Here is an 18,690-nt window from a genome sequence, read left to right as displayed (position 1 = left end):
CTCAGCTTAGTGGGGCATAGTTTGCATTCGCCTGGAAATGGCAATGCAAATTCAACATCATTTAGATTCTTCTGAAAACTAACCTCAATCTTTTCTTTGTCAAAACAATTAATTGTTGCCTCACGGACGTAGATGTCCATTAATTTTTTCTAATCCTAATTTTTAATTAATTAATTAATTAATTAATTTCAAGTTTTTAATGGCAGCTGTCCCATATTTGTAATCGTAGATACAGAATTATTTCTCTCTGCAAATCATGAATCGTCTCTGGCTGAAGAAGTTGGTGTGTCTTTAAAATTGACTTGCGTGTTTAAGGAATTACCTCTACTCGCAACAAGAAGCAACAGTTGATTGTTCGGGTACTTTTTTTGAGAGCTCGGTTTTTCTCTAGAAGAAAGAAGTGCGGACCTAAAAATCCTTACCCTACTCATAAATAATCGAATTTTCAGTTTTCACAAAATAAAAACCAAATTTTCATTAATAATAATATTTTTTCGACTTCTGCAAATATACTATGTTTAAATTTAATAATCTTTATCTAAAAATCCATGTCAATTTATAAGATGCTGATTGTTTCTAAAATTATCGTAGTATAAAAAAACAAGAAACAGAGATAAATACTAATAAATAAAGGTGAGTAATCGAAACGTTAAATATAATTTGAAATATAATTAGATTAATCCCATGAACTTGCCAAATAATTTGAGAAAACATAGGACAGATGATCAGAAGTTAGGAATTTGAAGGACAAATGATGTGTGTAAAATTGTAGCGATAAAATGCAAAAAATAAAATTAAAAAAGGAGTAATATTCAGTATATAAATAAGAAACAGTATATACATAAATTTTCTCGTATAAATTATGGAAAGTAATTGAGTGTTTTATTTTTCTAGTAAGGCAGTAAATGCCTCTGTTCTGTGAAGTTAATACGCATTTTTTAAATGGAATGTAAATCTTATCTGAAACTAAAATATTTAAATGTTTTTTATAGAGAAATAAAAGTTTCTCTGTGTTTATTTTTACTATAATATTTGATATAAAAGAACATTTAGAATAAGGTTTTTCCTTTTATTGTTGAAAATACATCTAAAATCTCACAACCGAATTATATCTAAAGCTTCAATTCCTTTAAGTACTCAAGTAGTGATATAGATTCTTATCAGTATAGTCATGCCTTTATTGTACTTATTATTGCATTTTGTTTATTATATAAAAAGATTATTTCAACACTTAAATTTTCATGTGATTTCGTCTATGTTTAATACATAAGCTAGTACTGTTTTTATTCTGTACAATAAAATGCTCCAGAGTGCATGGTTGCATGGGAGCAATTTTGTGCATGAATTTTACCCTGTACCCTTAACTATGTAAGTTAACGTATGTATGTACATATTTGTGTACATAGTTTTTTTTTTTTTTTTTAAATAAAGAAAAAAGGTCTTGCATGTATAAATTTGTGGAGAAAGTACGTAATTCTCGTTCGGTTTTGCAGTAGTTTGAAACAAGTAAACCAGCTGTCTGTGAATCATTTGTGGTATAATGATAATACAGAGTGAGTGATTAAACGCGGCCATGTACTGAGTTGTTTACTGAGTTAAGTTACAAGAATGTATGGTGCAGCTTATGACTCCTTTTAAAGGTAGTCCACATTTCTAGTATGGTTTGAAACAAATATTAATTTTTTTTTAAGCGATTTCTTTCACACTGAACTTCGTCGATTTAAGATTGCTACTTAGTAATCAATAAATAATGGTGTCTGGGCTAGGTACTATTATTGCTTATTTATTTTAGGTAGAGGTACTAGTGTTGTTGTGTTGTGTTCATAAGAATATTGTTGTAGCCAATCAGTACCAATTTTCATGTGATTTGAAGTTGGACTGTAACTATGTTCCAGTTCTAAGTTCTAGTTTTCTTTTTTCTTTTAAAAAATGATTGACAGGAGTAAGATATTTATTTATTTCAAAGACAGTAGAAACATTACAAATATCCTTATTTATTGCATATTCGAGTAACGCGTGGTTGCCCGCAAAAGAATTGCATTTACAGGAAAGACCAGTGATTTGTTAGCGTTTTATTCTTTCTAGTAGTGTCATGCTCAGGCCCAATGCAGACCTAACTTAGCAAACGGTTCGGTTTGATTTGATTCAAAGTTTTCATTGAGCTATAAACCAAAGAGATGCATTCAAATATATCCATAAATTCGGATGAACCAGCAACGTTTCGAGAACGAATCTCCAGTCTCATTGACCAGTGAGGGCCAGGTTGTGTTGGATACTCGAACTTAAGTTATTTGGCGTCTACGTCGTTGATTGACAGGAGAGAACAGGACAGCTCTACTCACCTGTCTCACTTCCATTTATTGGTCATCATCGTTGATTTTCCTTGTTTACAAGTAGCATTGCTCTTCGATTGAACATTACAGATAACACTGGAAAATGTAAATATTGTGACGGTGAAATAGAACAACAAAAATAAAACGAGTTATTATTATTATTATTTTATTTATTTATTTATTTTTGAAAATTTCGCAAACGATAACTTAGGAGGTAGCAGTAAATGTACGAAACATTGCGGACAGTTCTTGCAGTTCAGTAATACATACCTCGTCCTTGCGGAGAACATACTCGTAAAACATCCAGAAATGGATCAGTGGAGGGCTAAGAGCAATCATAGAATGTATTTATCATTTCTATTAAATATGATTGTATGAATAGGAGTAAAGAATAATAAACAAATAAAATAAAGTTTTAGTATTGTTCCTAGTGTACAGATATCTAAAATAGAAAATGTTTAAATTCAAAATCAACATATAAGAAAAGATAGTTGAAAAGTAATGCATATGGCAGTGAGTATGGTTACATAAAACTCAGTTCAGTAGGAAAGGATGGTCCCAAAATATCAGTAAGAAATTTCACAGAAAGTTTACTGTATAAAATAACACCAAAGAGAGAAAAAAGTGAATGCCTGCACCTATCTCCGGCATACCGTACCGATGCGTTGACTACTCCACCGAGTCCGCTTCCTAGAACAGCCATACACTTTCTCACTCCTGAAGTCGCTGGTCTCCATTCAGACCACATGGCTTGTACCACAGCCTAGCTGCTGTGCTTGGACAATGCAGTATCCATATATTGAGAACACCTTTTGACGGTTGTAATTTCATATAAAAGGAGGAAACAACCGATTTTAACTTATTTTTACACACCAGATCCTCTGTAAGTGCGAATTCAATAACATATGGAGTGAAAAAGTGAATGACGACCAGGACCCGAACACGGGATCTCCGGCATACCGTGCCGATGCGCTAACCACTGCGCCACACACACTCTCCTGAAGTAGGTGCTCTCCACTCAGACCACAAAACATGACACTTACAGCTCTACCATTTGCTCTTCGAAGTATGTTTGTCCAAATATTTATGCCATCGCTAGAAATTGAACTGCAACTATTGTATGCACTTCATTATTTCGTATATTTACTGTTTTCCGCTGTCTCTTCTCGTTCTCAAGATATTACACAAGAGTTCACTAATTTATTTCATTTATATTACCCTGTTTCACGTATACGTCTCCCATATAAAAGAATACGTATTGCTTATTTTTCAGTGGAAATTTGTGAAGTTCAATCGAAATCGGCATTTTACACTTGATTTGAACTTAGGTATTAATATCAAGAAACCAAGTTTGAGCTGGTGATGTATCGAAGTTTTTGTCGTTCTTAAAATATTTTTAGTTGTTTCTGTTTGTTCTCGTGTGCCAGGCGATATGGGTCATCATCACAGCTTACCTATATCTGTGCTAATGAAAAATATTCATGACCGAATGGTCAGATATTTACAAATTGATTTACAGAATGTTTACAATAATTAAACTATCAAAATTTGACCGTAGCATAAAACTTATATTAGTAATTTTGTGTTGCAGCTTCTGCAATGTGTCATTGGCTTCATCAGACATATGAAAATATAATCTCAGATTACAGCTTATATAAATTCTAGAAAGTGATAGGAGGCTACTTCTAACCTTCAGTCAGCTTCTTCCTTTCCTAATTTTTAACTGGGTACAAACTTTCATTTTCTTGCAACTTCAGCTATTAATTATGTACGTACTTTTCAAATTCAACTTTTCAATAGGTACACCTCTTAACTTTTAATTAGGCATATACTGCCACTAAATTAAGGCTTTTTGTATAGCCATAATAAGCGATATGCAACAAAATTGTATTTTAACGTTCAGAAAACTTCATATATTCTACATCAAATAATCATGAAACCCAGTAACAGCTAACATTGTCTGTTTGATAACTAAAGCATGATGGTGATCTGCTAGTTTTCCAGATGGCTTTGTCTCAGTAATAACATATCTAGTAATGGCCATATTTTCTGTTAGGTGCGAGTTTCACATCTGGAATTTCTGAGATGTGTCTATGAGGGAAAGAAGAAAAAAGTGGCGCAGCTTACTACCTAAGAATAACATGAACAACCAAAACAAGAAATTTGGCGTACATTGTTGAGTGTTTTCGACTGTCATTTGATGTTTTTAATTTGCTTTGTAGAGAATAGAGAACTTGATGTAGCGGAGGATATATAACTTAGGGAAATGATAAGAAGTAAGATATAGAGTTTGGTTTGTGCTATAATTCTCAGAAACTTGAAGTCCTTTTTTTCGTTTCTTTCTTTCTTTCTTTCTTTCTTTCTTTTCTTCATTAATTGATCTTTGTAGTTATTCCCTACAAAACCAGTTGAAAACATCTGCTTACAGTTCCATCAACAATCAGTATTCATACATTTTTATACATTCATTAAAAATGTTTTTGTTTTACGTTAGGACTGTTTACCCAACTTACATAGCTTACGTATATATATATATAAGTAAGTTTTGAAGCAGTTTTGTTTATTTTTCTGTATTCTTAACAGTTCTTTTTGTAATTCTTTTCCAGTTGCAGGTTTGTTTTTTGTAATAAGTACATTTAATTCTTTACTAATTTGAAAGTTAGTTTTTAACTCTCATTCTTGTATATATTACCTATCCAAATAACTATTAAATTATTAAACACACACTTCTTGATTTGCATTGGAAGTTCAGTAAAATCTCAGTAAATAGAGGAAAGTCTTTATTATTTAATGGACTGTAGCTTTTACATTATGATTATTAATGTAATAAGAGTTTTAAATGTACGGTAATGCAATATTATTTAGTGTACTGAGTGTTAAGATAAAAACTCATCAATAATTTTGTTCTGTTGTATGGGTGTTTATTTTTAGCAACAGAATGCATATACATTTATTTATTTTCGATAAGATAACAAATAAAATGCGGAATAGTAATTCGTAGTGTTAAACTTAAAAAATGCAACTGTTTTAGGATTTCGGTAGTTGGTTTTAGAATGTGTTGCTGTTTTATTGTATTATTTCTCAGCCACTGTTTCGTACGCATAATAGAAACAAATGACGTATTGTATAATAGTAACATATTCAGTGAAATATTATATTCAAAGTGTGAAATGGATAATTTAATCGTGTTTATGTGTAAAAGTGTAGTTTTATTTTGCTTTGTTTTTCCTCGTATTTTATACCAAACACGGAAGTGCAAGTATTACCTCAGGGAGCTAGTTAACATTCTTGTGTAACAAAAGATTGTTATAAGAACATTTAGAGATTTTGCGAACATATATGTATAATATAAAGACTTTTTTTTTTTTATTAATATATGTTAAAATTAATGAGTTTCCTATTCGGCAGTTACAAAGTTGAAAGATGCATGAGGAAAATGGTAATGAAATATTTACAAATAGCTTTATGTGTAGATGTAGATATGCTTGGTTATCCATGGTAATCTATGTTTGTATATTAGTCTTTTCTTTCTGCTATCTGAAATGTGTTGCTTTGTGGCTGTATCGCATGAACAAATATGTTGTCTAGCTTTGTAAATGGTAATGGGATTACATTGCCTTCAAATTACTAGCACTTCAATTTTTTAAAAAGATCCTTTTCTCTGTCTGTTTAATAAACGAAGTCTGTCATGTACTTTGTATGTACTGTAAACTCTTTTGAAACAGTGGTAATTTGAAATTCTAAGATTTTTTTTCGATACTAAAAAATTTTCTTTTTCCTTTTTCTTTCTTCATCTGTTGTCCTTTCCAGCTCCAAAATGTTAAAAAGCTATGAAAAATCAGGTAGGTGTTCAATAAGAAATTTCACACAGCTTTCCGTATCTTGCCTTCTTCTTTAGTATAAATATTGTATACCAGATGAAAATATCCTGTACTAATTCTTATTCGAAGACAAATTAAGTAACTACAAACGGGCATGAATTAAGAAAAGAATTTATACAGTGTGATTCAAAAGACTCCGTACATAGCAATTTAAAACTCAAAAAACGTTTATTAGAATCTTCAGTATTGTTGTGAATGTAAATGTCAATTCGTTTGACCCGCCACATGCATGCAGTGCATACATGGATACAATGTTAGAAATGACCCAAGGTCTGTGATCTTGTTTGATAGCAGGATTCCATGGATAAAGTCGGGATCATTTCGGAGCTGCGTTAAAGTCATTCTCAAAGTTCTGTTTCGTATATTTGGATCATCCTCACTGAGGTGATTGATGCAAAAGTTTTAACTTGTGGGTCGTTTGTTACGCTGCGAACGATTCTGTCTTGATCAACCCCATATTCTGCTAATAATCAGCGAGTTCTCTTCTGTACACTCTTACACATCTATGTCAAGTTTGCCTCATCTGTTTCCGTGCATGGTTTGCTGCTCCGTGGCAGACCTGTTACACTTCCTGTTTTCTTGAATTTCGTGAGCAGCGTAAATATGGTGGTGTGTGTAATCGCTTTCCTTTCTGGATGTTCCATTTTGGTAAGTCTTTGCCACTTTCCTGCGATTGCCAGACATTGCCCGGAGGATTCTCTCCCTGCATTTGTCCTTCATCAATTCCTTGGTCCCTTTATCAAGAAGAACCATAGATCATTATTTCCTCTTATGGCGACGTTTGAATCACTGTGTATTTTCTTGATTAAAATCATGCGTCTTTAAAGCTAGCGTAATATAAATAAAATCAGTACTTTTTTGTCTGGTATACAGTGAAAAACAAACAAACAAACACAGAAGCTGAGTGGGAGAAGACAAACAATGTTCAAATATAGTGTCTAAGCAATTAATTTACTAAATATCACTAGATTGACATTCACGTGATATCAGACAGTGTTTTGGTTTATACTACATTTCTGCAACAGGGTGTCTATCGGTCACGAAAGTCATGAAAAAGTCGCGAAATCAGAAAACGGTCATGAAAGTCATGAAAAAGTCACGAAATTTAGCTTTTGGGTCACGAATTTTTTTTATCTGTACAAATAAAAGTGCAGGCCGGAAAATTTTGTTCTATAAGACGTCAAAATTCACTACCAAAAATGTCTATGGTCGGCTTTAGACGCTACCAAATCGCAACCAAAGTATGTTTCTATCGCATGTATGAAAATTTGACCTAATTCGCACCCAAATTCGCACCTGAGAATGTTACGAAATTTTATGGTTTGGTAAAGAAAAGGTCACGAAAAAGTCACGAAATTTCATTTTGAAATTTTAGTAGACATCCTGTGCAACTGTGAGATATCCCTTTGTGTAATGATAAATATGATGCGTAAATAGTACAGTGAATGAACTTGACATTTGATATCTGTTGCACAAATATAAGAATATATGTACACACACAAGGGCGAATCAGAGTAACGCACAACAACTTACGTAGAAGAAAAGGTAATAGTAACACATCAAGAATATATACGAAGTGAAGTTTCATATTAAAGCTACACTCTACACCCTTCCTCCCATCGTGGCACAATTACCCTGTTCATAGAAATTCGTCTTTTAGGAATATAGCAATCTGCGCAGAACGATTTGTTTTCATCTTCGTAATTAAAACTCTGTCCGGCCAAGAATTTCTTCGGCGAGTCAAAAAGGTGATGAAAATCTCAAATCAGGACTACGGCGCGTGCTTGAGCACTTCTTGGGTTTCTCATGTTTTTTCAGTTCAGGTCACTTTAAATTTCTTCTTTGGTGGGAAATCAGTACGTAAATATTGCTTGGATGCCCAATTTGCTTCAGGTTTGTAGTGGTATCCCCAGGACTTGTCATCTGTAACGATACCTTCCAGATAAATACGTCATTCTTCAGTGTGCCATGCCAGATGATCGAAGCATGTCAGTATCATTCGTTGTCCCTTATGAACATCTGTAATGTCCTTTGGCACGAACCGAGCACTCACTCTATAAATTTTCAGTTTGAGCGCCTTACATCTGGCACATGGCAAATGTGCAAGGTTCACACGGCCCTTTTCGAAGAATTTACCTACCTGGAGATATTGTTGCTGTCCATACACACAGAAAACGAACTACACCTCTCACCTATTCACAAGTAGACTGTAACACACGCGCCACCTTCGCTCAGTAGACCACGCTTCTGTCGCAAGAGGTTACTACTTGATCGAACAATTGCCGACCACAGTGCGAACTTAAAAGAAGTACTTTCTCAGTGTTCACATCTCAGATCAGTGTAATAACGCATGGAAAAAAATCGTCTTGTTAAGCTATTTATATGTTTAGTTTGTGCTTCTCGTATATATTCAATTTGTGTTGCTTATTCCTTACGTTCTTTGCTACAAAAAGTAGTTTCAACAATTTTTGTGAGCTATACTTGAAGAAAGAAGAAAGTGTATAGTTCAATTGATAAATGGGAAATAGTAGAAAAAACAAAACAAATGAATAAGAATACAATCACGTTTTTCTCCAATTAAAATGCTTTGCTTCCAGTGAGTGCCTTTATATTCGAGCACATTGCTAACAGTAGCGGCACACATACATACTATTTTACTTTTGTTTAGGAGTAAACAGTCACGGCGCCCATTACACATACGTAAAATCATATGGTTGTTTTCAATATTTTCATTGACTGCAAGTAACATAGGGTCAGTGCGAATAATTATAGATGTAGATTGATCGTTTCTTCCATTAATGCTGTAACCTTTTCAACTTCACCTGACTGCAATTCACAGCTTCCATGGCCATCTTGAAATGCGTTGTGGAATTGGAAGTACGCTAAACGAAACATTACAGACTCATCGGAGCCTCTTCTAAGTTCTTCGTAGAGTGGAGACGTTGTTTTTCAGGACAACACAAAGTATAATAACATAACACCCCTGTCAGTTTAGTGCAGACATGTCAAACTGGCAGACCACGCATGGCCCTCGGTTCACCCCGAGAAAATAATAAAAACTAAGTATGTTTTGTTGAAGTGTGAACAATTTTTATTACTTATGAAAAGGAACAAATCTCCAGGAAGATTCAGGATAGAAAACATTCTTACCTCTCTCCTGAAAATCGCTAGTGCGAAGAGCATACTTTCAGATATCTGAAAGCTGGTTGTAGGAAAAAGGAAAGAAATAACAGGTATCCATCTTATCACCCGGATGTTCCTCCTATTTTTTAAAAGAACTACAGTATTAGGTAATATTTTATGTATTTACTAACTTTTTAAATACATGTCTATAAGTATAAAAACGGCTTCAAAAAAATTTCCCTTCCATGTTGCGACCCACACTGTTCTATAATGATGATTATTTGGCCTATTTGAGACACTGAGTCGATATGGCTGATTATTATTATTATTATTATTATTATTATTATTATTATTATTATTATTATTATTATTATTATTATTATTATAAGTATTCTGCCTTTTGGCAGGTTCTGCACCAAACTGTTGTATAGATTTATGCGCCTTGTAGTTGTAAAATTTGTAGAGGTTACAGGTTTCTAATGTAAGGATGTATTATAGTTTTTCCTCTAGCCACGAGATGGCAGTGCCAATCTTTATTGAACAAATCTTGTACTTAGGTTTTGTGTATATACAGGGCTAGCACAAATGGTCTTCCTAGTTTCGTTTGTATATTGTGGTAAAAATATAAGGCGTAGAGTGCTGAAACATGCAAGCATGAAAAGAAAAACTTAGTAAGTTTCGTTTCAGATATTGTAAGAGGCCGTAGTGTACGAGTTTGACCGCCAGGGGTATGCTTGTGAGAAATGGCGGCGACAGGAGAGGAGCGTGGGCAGTGTCGACAAATTGCGTCATTGAATTCCATGCAACAAGATCAGTAATTACTGTCCAAGGACATTTCTGCACATGATTTCAAAAGGAAGCACCAACTGAAACGAGAATTCTTGATTGAAATTTCAAATTTAGAGCAACTCGGTGAGAAGAAATCCATGAGATGACCATCTATTTCCAGCGATCGGTGTCTGATTAAGTTGCCTGTCTTTGTGACTTTTTGGAGTTTCGTCAAAAATTGTGTTTATATACCATCCTTGTCACCTAATTTTGTGGCCTGAAGAATCTGACCCGAGCGGCACTACGTCGAGTTGATCAGAATATACTCCTACAAACGTGTGTGAATGTAGTTGAATGACTTCGTTGACATGTACCGTATAACTAAAGGAGGGCATATCGAGCACTTGTAGCTGAAACTTGATGGGTTTTTCTTTTTATACTGTGTGTTTCAACACTACGCTTTATATTGTTATCACAACTTGCGAACGAAATTAATGATGATTATTTGTTGTAGCCCTCTATATCTGTTAAAGGTCTCGTTTTCTTTAAGTTGGCATCAATAGTACAAAACAGAAACACTGTTGCACCATAACACACTATTGTTCCTTGTTTCTGAGCCATACTAATTGAGGTTGCATTTTCAGTTGTCACTGTTGGGATTGGTTACAGTGTCGTGTATAGTGTAGCCAGAAAGTTTTTACACCCGAATTAAATGCGTGTAACAATGTAAGATATTAAGATATTTAAGATTTGAACCTCCTATCCTGATTATTGATATGGCAGCAATTCTCTTTACGCGAATTGCCACGTGATTGCCTCGTAACTGCCCGCGGAGGAAGAATAAAGTCGATACATTCACTAGTTCATTGTGTCGCCTTTCCGTGTTTAGTGAACAACAATGGCAGATACCAGTGACTTCACTATGGAAGAGCGATTAATGTCAAGTGTGTGGCTTCATGAACAGAAGCACATCAACGAAAATATCGCAAGTGATGGATAGGTTTCGTGAACAGTTCAGGAAGGAGCCACCAAGTCGTAAGACTTTGATTACGTGGGAGTAGAAAGCTTTTTCGCCTGGAAAGTGTTTTCGATGCCTGTCGTTCTCGCCGTCCATCAACCCGAAAGGAAATGTGATCAGAAGTTAATGTGTCAATGATGCGTTCACCCTGTAAGTGACCAGAAAGCGTTCTACAAAACTTGGAATTGCAAAGGGCACAATCTGGCTACACATGGAAATGGATTTAGGCCTGCACGCAATCCGGCCAATGGCCATCAATTAACTAACCGACGGTAACTTGAATCACCAGCAGGAAGCATGCAGGATCTGGCCTTCCTCACCATTTCTGCTCGGAAGTGCGTTCTTTTCTCTGATGAATGTTTTATTTATCGAGTTCGCAGGATAGGAGCGTCTTCATATGGGCAAAGGAAAACTCATATTTTTAGCAAGAAATTGAAAACAATTCTCCGCACGTCATACTTCGGGCGGGATTGACTGAACAACACATGTTTGGCCTGTACTTCTTTGAGGATTTCGTGACCCAAGTTACTTTTTGGAGATCCTGAATGACTGGTTTCTTCCACAGCTGCAGAATCTGGGCCTCAACAACACAATTGTTTATCAACACAATGCAGTTCCCGCCAACTTCTAACTTGCTGTTCGTGGAAGCCTGAATGCACTTTTCCCTGGTCGATGGGTAGGACGTGGGTCCTTACATTCACCAGTTCCTTATCTTTGGTCACCTCGAAGTAGAGGTCTGCACGGGCCTGAATTTTTAGCCCGAGCCCGGCCCGGCTCGTGAATTTATTATGTGAGGTCCGACCTGAGTCCGAAACATGTTTTAGCCTTTAAGCCCGAGTCCGGCTTGAGCTCGTGTGATAATCAAATAAGCCCGAATCACAGAAGCTTAAAAATAATGCACAATTGTATTTTTATTTACAGCCATTAGAGGTTTAATTTTGCAGTTTAAAAGCTTACATGATTCAGGGAGAATAACGAAATAAAGGTTATCGTTTGCACTTACTAACTGTATGAATTATCTAAAGAAAATGGTCATTTATATAAATTTCGTCTCCCTTAGCCGCAGTGCATACTCGCGGGACGTTAAACGAAATATTTCATTTCATTTATATAAATCACAAAATGCCCAACTTGAAATGTATGCTCCAAATATTTAAAACAAAATGTCAAACTGTGCAAATTCTTATGCAAAAGGATGTGAACTGAACCCACTCACATAGCCCTCAAAGCAGTCATTGTCGATTGCTGTGAAGACAAAGTGGAATCCACACTCTGGCTGCTCAAACGTTCCCTCACAAATAAGCTTATTTATTTCTGTTAGTTTTAGTTTTTCTTTCAAGTAGACAGTTAACTTTACTCTCAATTGCACAATGATAATAAGATTTTTTAGTGAGGGGTGTCTCAAGTTACAAATTTAGATGAACTTTAGAAGTTCTCTAGAAAGAACGATCCGATAAATATCGTTGTACAGTATATTTACTAAGTTAGGCCCGACAAATATGTTTGTATATTTAAACATTTACGGCCCGAGCCCACCCACGAGCCGGGTCGGTCCTAAGCCCGCAGGCTCGACCCGAGCCCGTACAGAGCTCTACCTCGAAGTCCGAGCCTTACGGCACCACTGTGCCCCCATGGGGGTATAATCAAATCACCATCAAGAAGAAGCGGTACGTGAACAATGATGGTCCGCAGGAAAATGTACTTGAAGCTTTCCAGCTTGTCACGCTGCATCTGGTAAAGCGGATGAGTAAGAGGACATAGAGGCGTATTAAACTCTGCAGGGATAATGAAGGTACACATATGGATGTTTTGGACAAATAACTGCAAGTGTTATTAATGTAGGGATGAAATAGGTGAAGGTGTAAAGGGACTTTCTGGCCACCTTGTAGAAATAAATACAGAGTTGAATGTATCAGGAAAAGTTATGAATATTCCATATAATCATTGTTTGTGTGTGGAGAATATGTTTCAAGTTCAGCTTTGAAATTTCACTCAGTCAAAAATTATCAGAAGTACCTTTTTGTTTTTTTGTTTGGAAAGTAGGTAATCAAGATAAGAATTTACCCCTTTAGATCACCTGTGCTATTAATGTGAAACGTCAGAACGGATGGGCAAAGAATGATCGGCAGGCAAAGCACACGTCCCCCAACATACGTTGCTTTGCAGTTCATAAGAGGACGATTCTATCTTTGAAAGAAATGCATCTCCTTGTGAATCTCATCGTTAAGGTGAATTAAAGGACCTCATTCGATAATTGACATTTCTGAAATTCTCTCAGACCAAAATGGAGTCTGCTTCAGCATGGCACTGCAGTGTGTTTCTTTCGTAACTCAGGGAAAAATTATTTACGAGTTTATTATAACAGCGTTTGTATTCATTAAACCATCTAAACATGTTGGAAAGCTGTCATTTTCCACAATGAAGACTGTTTTTCTGCCATTAGGTAAAAAGGTTTTAGAAAAATGTGTAAAAAATTTAATGTATTATGATTCATTGCGTTGTTAATGGTCTTCCAGTTTGGCTACGCAAAATTTGGGTACTTGAATCAGATCTAAGCTCAAGAAATGATTCAGACCCTATGTTAATCATTTACTCCCATCCCTCCGTGCTAAAGGGACACTCCAACCAACCAATCATGTATTCGTTAATTTTCTTCTATCCATCTGCACTTCATATCCAGCTAGGGCGTTTCAAAAAACATTACTTATAATAGGCTGTGTTTTGCCTTAAGGAAAGCTCCAGATTAAAAAACAAACATTTATTGGCCCCTAAATAAAAATGTAAAAAAGATCTCAAACCAAATTGAGAAAGATAAGAAGAGGAAGATGAGATCATTCAAAAATGTTTGGCAAAGATTTTTGGTAAATCATAAAAGTTCCAAACTACCGTATTGTGGATGAATTCTTACGATCAAACAAATGTGGGTTCTAATAAATATAAAAACACTTCATACAGGACACGTAAATTTGGCCCTCCACTGTACAACACGTGTATGCAGTTGCCGATCGTTTTTTTTCTTTCTTTCTTTCTTTCTTTCTTTCTTTCTTTCTTTCTTCCAATGTGTCATGTAGACCTTCCTCTTCCGTCAACAGTAACCAGTTCACCCGTGAGTGTCGTGGTGTGAAAGCGGTGCGGTAAAATGTGCGACCTGACAGACTTTGAAAGAGGCATGATCGTTGGTGCCCGTCTGGTTGGAACTTCAGTGGCAACAGTGGCGAACATTGTGGGGGTATCAAAAGGCACTGTGTCCAATGTCACGAGGGCATACAGAGTTCATGGGCAAACGACGTCTGCAAATCACAACAGTGGTCGAAAGAGCCTGTCAGATAGGGACCGGAGAGCATTAAAACGGATTGTAGCACCTAAAAAGAAGACCACTCCAATGAAAATTACGTCTGAACTCAATTCCGGCCTAGAGAACCCGGTTTCATCGAAAACAGTGCGACGGGAACTTCATTAAATGAAAATTCATGGCAGGGCCGCTATCGCCAAACCCATGGTCACAGCAGTAAATGTGAAGAGACGTATCCAGTGGTGCAAGGACCACAAGGCGTGGACTCATGAGCAGTGGAAACACGTAATGTGGTCCGATGAATCGACTTTCCCTTTGTTCCAACAACCAATCGTGTTTACGTATGGAAAACGCCGTCGCAGGCCTATGATACACTGTCTGTTCCCAACTGTAAAGCATGGAAGGGGAAGGGGGGGTCTGTTACAGTATGGGTAGTGAAATCGTGGTTTTCTGCAGGTCCCATTATAGCTCTGCATGGAATGATGAATACTAAGGCGTATGAGGCCATTTTGGGGGACCAGGTTCTACCCATGGCCCAAATATTGTTCCCTGATGGTGATTGCAATTACCAAGATGATTTCACACCCTGTCACGGTGCAAAAACGGTGAAATCATAGTTTGAGGAGCATGACCAGGAGCTATCACACCTCCCCTGGGATCCACAATCACCAGATCTGAAACATCATTGAGCCATTGTGGTCTGAGTTAGAAAGGCGTGTTCGGTATCATTACCCTCCACTAGCATCCCTTAAGGAACTGGAGCATGTTTTGGAGGAACAATGGACAAAATTCCCCCATACCACGATTCAGGAGCTGTATACGTCCATTCCACATCGGATCCAAGCTGTTTTGAACGCAAAAGGAGGCCCCACACCATACTAGGTATGACTTTCACACTTTTGCAAACGTTTTAATTTTTTTTGCCAAACCCCTATATATATATATATATATATATATATATATATATATATATATATATATATATATATATCAAGGTTCATTTCTTTTCTAAAAATCTTGGTACTGTCTATGATAAACACCGTCGATATTTCTGCCATGGAAAAGAAAACCAAGGACGGTAGAGTGAAAAAATATTTGCTAACTACTGCTGAAAACTGAAGAGAAATTTCCAGATGCTAACCACACAAGGAAATGGATTGATTACTTTAGCATTTTAGGTAAAGTGAAATAGTTTAATTTGTTACAAATTCCTTTTGAACACACATATGAGATAACATTTTTGTGGCAATTGGTGGCAGATAGCAAATAAATACAGACAATATGAATATTTCCCGTAATGGTATTCCATGCTTTAATTTGAAACTTGTTTATCTGTCAATTTTTTGAGTATTGTCCATATGTTTATGAAAAGTTTTTGTTTTCTCAGAATAGTCGATATTACATATTTACGGTTCCTCGGGAAACAATAAGTGCGTGAAGCAATAACTGTGAAAAGTTTTACGCCTTAAAAAAAATCCTGTTTATTTCTGATATTGTTTTTCATGGTGCTGCTCATTTCAAGCTATCAATAAATTGAACAAAAACTCAATTTTTTTTTTCTTGAGGAAGAAACATAGAATAATTTTGTTGGTCTTTTATATTGTGAGTGACGGAGACTAGTAATTGGCACCTGCTGATATGTGTAATACAGTGAAACCTGTCTATGTTGGCCACCATCGGTTCCATTGAAAAGTGGCCAACTTACAGAAAATAAGTGTGATTAGTATATTTTTAGAATAAGATTTCTAGTATTACTTTATCGTAAAATTTTAATAAACAATGGCACGACAGCTCCTTTAATATATATATATATATATATATATATATATATATATATATATATATATATATATATATATATATATATATATATATATATATATATACAGTAATCAGTGGCGTATTTACTATTTTGTTTCGGGTGGCTTTGCTACCTTTATTCCTGAAAATATGAAAATTCTGTAATATATTTGATTTACTTTAAAATACTAAATAATATTTCGGGGGGGGGGGGTTCCTTAAGCCCGGAAGCCCCCTTAAATACACCACTGAGTGTAATCATAACAATATACGGTAATAGAAAAATACGTATCTTATGGTTGTTTATTCTAGACATATTTCTTTTATTCTTTTTATCACATGTGCTCATTCTAATTTTGTAGTTCTTTAATATTATCCTCTACCGCTTGTTAATGAGCTACAAATGTTTCCCTCGGAGCAAAAGATGTTTTGAGAAAATCTTAAGGGAATTCATATCTTAACACCTCCGCTACCTTTCGACAAGCCGTCAGGTGCCAATAGTTGACAATTAAGGTGGTTAGCTTTCATCTTGAATTACTAAATCTCCCCACTGATGAAAGGAGCCGTTATAGCTAAAGGTCTTACCAAAAGAGACAGAGTAAACAAATACGTACAACAATTTCCTGAATTCCTGTACGTGATTTTTCTTATTCACATCTTCCTTCACCGCCCCTTTAGCAGGGTAGCGTTCTGGCCATTGACCTCCAAGAACAAATAGTGGGAATCCATTCTTCTTTGTCCTCAGACATAAATACAGAACATCTGCCTTGAGAATACGAAAGAGTTAAGAAAAATAACAAAACAGTATTTTGTGTGGCCAAGATACGCAGGTAAATTTATCATTATCGTCATAGGGTAAACATTGCTTCAATGCGGCCAACTTCCAAGATAGACAGGTGGCCAACTTACAGAGTAATAAGCAATCTATGTCTCATGGGAAAATGCAGGTTCAAGACGAACCAGGCCAAGATAAGCAGGTGGCCAAGTTTACAGGTTTTACTGTATTGAATTTTTTTACTGTATTGAATATTATGAAATGTGTACTAATATTAATGTGTATTTTTTAAAATCTTAATTTATAAATGACATTTATTGAAACAACAAAAGTAAACTTATTTTACGATACTAGACTATGTGATACAGTCTTCTGAAAAAAAGTCATCACTCGGCACCCTTTTTTATAAAAAGAAAATACTATATTTGCAATTTTAAATGTGAAAATTTTCTTCTATGTAAGCAGGTACAAAGGATAGATAAAAAAAAAAAAGTAGTCTTCCGGTGAAAATAAAAAAGGTAGGTTGAGTTTTATGAGAGTATTACCAGCGGACATAACAAGACGAGGTAAGTAGGCTTTCGTAAAATAAATATTAATAACTATAAATCAAAACCTACACGTACCATTGTAGTCACTTTAGTGGGTACACAAGTAACCTTCATCATTGTTTTGGAACTTCTCATTGTGATGGAAGTACGGTGTAGAAGATGAAGATGCATTTCTTTGGTTAATAAGTGATATCTTGACACTTATCACCTTCTTCCGTAACATTTTATAGCACTAAACTGTAATAAATATTAACATTGTGCTTTGTTCATGTCACTTTTGAATAACTTTACGAAAAATAGGAGTTATGGAAATCCTGTAGAAGTTTCGAGCTGATATTGTGCAATGTTATGTTTTTTTAATATTAAGCATTTATATTAAAGGACTGAGATTTTATTGTTACTTTTTTTTAACGAAAACGGCGTTGCCATATGATTCATTCATGTATGCGTACAAAGCGATACAATATTTGTTAAAAAATATACAGAACAGGATGTGATGTATAGTCATTCTTGAATTGTTCAAGTTTTAATAATCCATTTTCAATGCTTCGAAAAATTGTGTTATATCTCAACATTTTCTAATCTTTCCAATGTCGTGGTTCTCTTGCATCAACTGCTAATTCTCCGCGACCTTCTATGAAATCAAAAATATATTTTACGTATCATAAAAGGTGCATTAAATGTGTCGTGTACGGTTAATACTGTTATAAATGGAAGTATTCGAAAAAAAAAAAAAAAAAAAAAAGTGATCATACCTGTTAGGCCTAATGTTACGAATTCAGCACACACCCAATATGATGGGGGGTGATATTTTCCAGATGTCAACTTGCGTATGTCTGGGTCAGAAGAGTATTATTTCAGATGTAGATCTGGCTCAACGTTAAGTATGTTTCTGTAATTGGTTTTCATATGTACAGGATGAGATAATATTGTCTTGCACAGACATGTAATAGCAAATGGCAGAAGATGTCTTACAGCCCTTTTGAAAATATTCAGAATAAACAGTCATGGATTGGAACCAAAACTCCAGTAACGGTAATTAAGGAAACAGCAGTTTGACAGCTCGATTAGTTATATATATATAAAACGAAAAGAAAAGAAAAGGAATTTTTTGTTCCAGGCTTTGAAAAGGAGTTTTCATCCGATCATTTT

The 18,690-nt window shown here is 35.3% G+C and overlaps 1 protein-coding gene across 6 annotated transcripts in view; it reads left to right on the top strand.

The window, feature by feature from the left end:
- alph (protein phosphatase alphabet) overlaps nt 1–18,690 on the top strand; it is a 123,512-nt gene that overhangs the window by 85,831 nt on the left and 18,991 nt on the right. For 2 of the 6 annotated variants that reach the window (XM_081730343.1, XM_081730344.1), the window contains exon 6: nt 4,390–4,655. The exons of 2 other annotated variants lie outside the window; for them this stretch is intronic. In XM_081730343.1, coding sequence (XP_081586469.1) covers nt 4,390–4,467 — 78 coding nt within the window. In that variant the 3' untranslated portion in view covers nt 4,468–4,655. Of the gene's footprint in view, nt 1–4,389; nt 4,656–18,690 lie in introns of those variants that run through there. 2 more of the 6 variants (XM_081730342.1, XM_081730346.1) reach the window with 2 other exon arrangements.

This window comes from Thermobia domestica, chromosome 11, assembly GCF_964235325.1.
Source record: "Thermobia domestica chromosome 11, izTheDome1.hap1.1, whole genome shotgun sequence".
Lineage (NCBI taxonomy): Eukaryota > Metazoa > Arthropoda > Insecta > Zygentoma > Lepismatidae > Thermobia > Thermobia domestica.
Note: the sequence above shows the minus strand (reverse complement) of the source record. Positions and strands in the feature narration are given on the sequence as shown.